The sequence below is a fragment of the Ostrinia furnacalis genome, unplaced genomic scaffold, assembly GCF_004193835.3.
Source record: "Ostrinia furnacalis isolate ACB-3 unplaced genomic scaffold, ASM419383v2 OfSCF1063, whole genome shotgun sequence".
In the NCBI taxonomy this organism is placed as follows: domain Eukaryota; kingdom Metazoa; phylum Arthropoda; class Insecta; order Lepidoptera; family Crambidae; genus Ostrinia; species Ostrinia furnacalis.
Window position 1 is genome coordinate 1 of NW_021131302.1, and position 2,853 is coordinate 2,853.

Sequence of the window (2,853 nt, forward strand, 5' to 3'; positions counted from 1 at the left end):
TGTGACCACGGGTACGTACCTGTGTCCCTGACTGTACCTAGGTACATTCACCGTGCGATCGATGAGTGCCATCGACGAGTGTGATATCATGCCGCAGCTGTGCAAGCCTGGTACCTGCCACGACACGCCCACCGGCTTCACTTGCGGCTGCGACCATGGGTACGTATCTGTGTCCCTGCCTACACCTAGGTACATGCTCCGAGCAAGCGCTGCCGTCACCAACGAGACCAAGCCCATCAACGAGTGCGACATCATGCCGCAGCTGTGCAAGCCTGGCACCTGCCACGACACTCCCACTGGATTCACTTGCGGCTGTGACCATGGGTACGTCCCTGCTTCCTTGATACACCTAGGTACATGCTCCGTGCGAGCGCTGTCCGGCGCCGAGCGAGCCCGCCTACGCCGCGCGCCCCGGCCTCTACCGCAACCCCGTCACCAACGAAACCAAGCCCATCAACGAGTGTGACATCATGCCGCAGCTGTGCAAGCCTGGCACCTGCCACGATACTCCCACCGGCTTCACCTGCGGCTGCGACCATGGGTAGGTACGTCCTTACTTCGCTGATACTCTTAGGTACATGCTCCGTGCGAGCGCTGTCCGGCGCCCAGCGAGCCCGCCTACGCCGCGCTGTGCGGCGCGCGGCCCGGCCTCTACCGCAACCCCGTCACCAACGAGACCAAGCCCATCAACGAGTGCGACATCATGCCGCAGCTCCGTGCGAGCGCTGTCCGGCGCCCAGCGAGCCCGCCTACGCCGCGCTGTGCGGCGCGCGGCCCGGCCTCTACCGCAACCCCGTCACCAACGAGACCAAGCCCATCAACGAGTGCGACATCATGCCGCAGCTCTGCAAGCCCGGTACCTGCCACGACACGCCTACTGGGTTCACTTGCGGCTGCGACCACGGGTACGTACCTGCTACCCTGATACACCTAGGTACATGCTCCGAGCAAGCGCTGCCGTCACCAACGAGATCAAGCCCATCAACGAGTGCGACATCATGCCGCAGCTCTGCAAGCCTGGTACCTGCCACGACACGCCTACTGGGTTCACTTGCGGCTGTGACCACGGGTACGTACCTGTGTCCCTGCCTACACCTAGGTACATGCTCCGAGCGAGCGCTGCCGTCACCAACGAGACCAAGCCCATCAACGAGTGTGACATCATGCCGCAGCTGTGCAAGCCTGGCACCTGCCACGATACTCCCACCGGCTTCACTTGCGGCTGCGACCATGGGTACGTCCCTGCTTCCCTGATACACCTAGGTACATTCACCGTGCGAGCGCTGTCCGGCGCCGAGTGAGCCCGCCTACCGCCGGCCTCTACCGCAACCCCGTCACCAACGAGACCAAGCCCATCAACGAGTGCGACATCATGCCGCAGCTCTGCAAGCCCGGCACCTGCCACGACACACCCACTGGATTCACTTGCGGCTGCGACCACGGGTACGTACCCGTACCACAATCACACATAATATAGCTGGGGTGTAGAAACCGGGTTGCGCTTAGACACGAAACAAAACACAATTCCCCCTCCCCCTCTGGCCCCCTCTTTCCCCTGCATCCCATCCATAGTTAAGATTCTGGACGCTAGAAGAGCAGCAGTTTGAACGAGGGAGATGAACACTAAGCTTAATTTGGAAAGAGGATGTGATGCTATTATCTGGTTGTGCTAGTGTTTACGGAGGAAGAAGCTTCTAGATGCATTTTAGGGCTGACTTTGTTTAAATAAGGAACTAACTTGTTGCAGCTACGAGCACGACAACACGTCGCACTTGTGCCGCGACGTCGACGAATGTGCACTGGGCCGCGCGCGCTGCCGCGGACTGGCCCAGTGCGCCAACGTGCCGGGCTCGTACGAGTGCCGCTGCCCGCCCGGCTACCGCCTCACGCCCAGCCTCGACGAGTGCGAGGACGTCGACGAGTGCGACGACGAGCGCCTGTGCGAGCACGGTGACTGCAAGAACACGCTCGGCTCATACAGGTGCGAATCATCATCGTCATCATCTCAGCCACAGGACGTCCACTGCTGAACATAGGCCTCCCCCAATGCTTTCCATGCTGCCCGGTTGATAGCGGCCTGCGTCCAGCGCCTTCCTGCTACCTTTACGATGTCGTCGGTCTACCCTTGTGGGTGGACGTCCCACGCTGCCAATATAGCTGCGTTTTTTTTATCAGTTGAACCAATTCCATAGTACCTATGGTAAGATGCTACAGAAGATGCAGCTACGAGAAGATGTGACTTTTCGAAGATAACCAATAACATGTGGGATGTCCTGTGATGACAGTGTAGTGTTGTTGTCGTTGTAAATAAAATAAATAAAAAATGTTTCCCCAGATGTGACTGCCAGCCCGGCTACACGCTACGCGACAACGCGTGCCGTGACGTGGACGAGTGCGCGCGGCCGCGGCCCATGTGCCGCAATGGCACATGTGAAAACCTGCCCGGCTCCTACGCCTGTCACTGCGACGAGGGCTTCAAGCCCGGCCCTAACAACGACTGCATTGGTAAGACTCTCTTGTAATTTCACCAGAAGTCTGAATCTTCCGTGACTGATGCCAGATAATATGGCGTATATATTGAGAGTCGTTGGAATAGAAACTGGTTGACAGTCAGTCGTTCTTTCGTGATTTTTTTCTCAACTCTGGTCTTAATACTTGTCCCCAAGCTATTGATTTAAAGGAGCTGTTTTCAAGAATCTCTCGTTGGGATTATGGCAGTTAGTTATAGATATTTAGATTCCACCTTCCACTCTGTATGACGTTGCAGACATCAACGAGTGCCGCGAAGGAGGCATGGTGTGCCGCAACGGCCGCTGCCGCAACACAGTCGGCTCGTTCCGCTGCGAGTGCGCG

At 57.9% G+C, this 2,853-nt stretch overlaps 1 protein-coding gene across 1 annotated transcript; it reads left to right on the forward strand.

Moving 5' to 3' along the window:
* Positions 1 to 88: 88 nt before the first annotated feature.
* On the forward strand, positions 89 to 2,850 carry LOC114350992 (latent-transforming growth factor beta-binding protein 4-like; the record flags this gene model as incomplete). The annotated part of the gene is made up of 6 exons (XM_028302005.1): positions 89 to 324; positions 389 to 525; positions 713 to 905; positions 1,748 to 1,981; positions 2,336 to 2,505; positions 2,768 to 2,850. Coding segments are annotated over exons 1-6 (1,053 nt in total), but the record flags the coding sequence as incomplete, so codon positions are not given.
* Between the last annotated feature and the right edge of the window lie 3 nt (positions 2,851 to 2,853).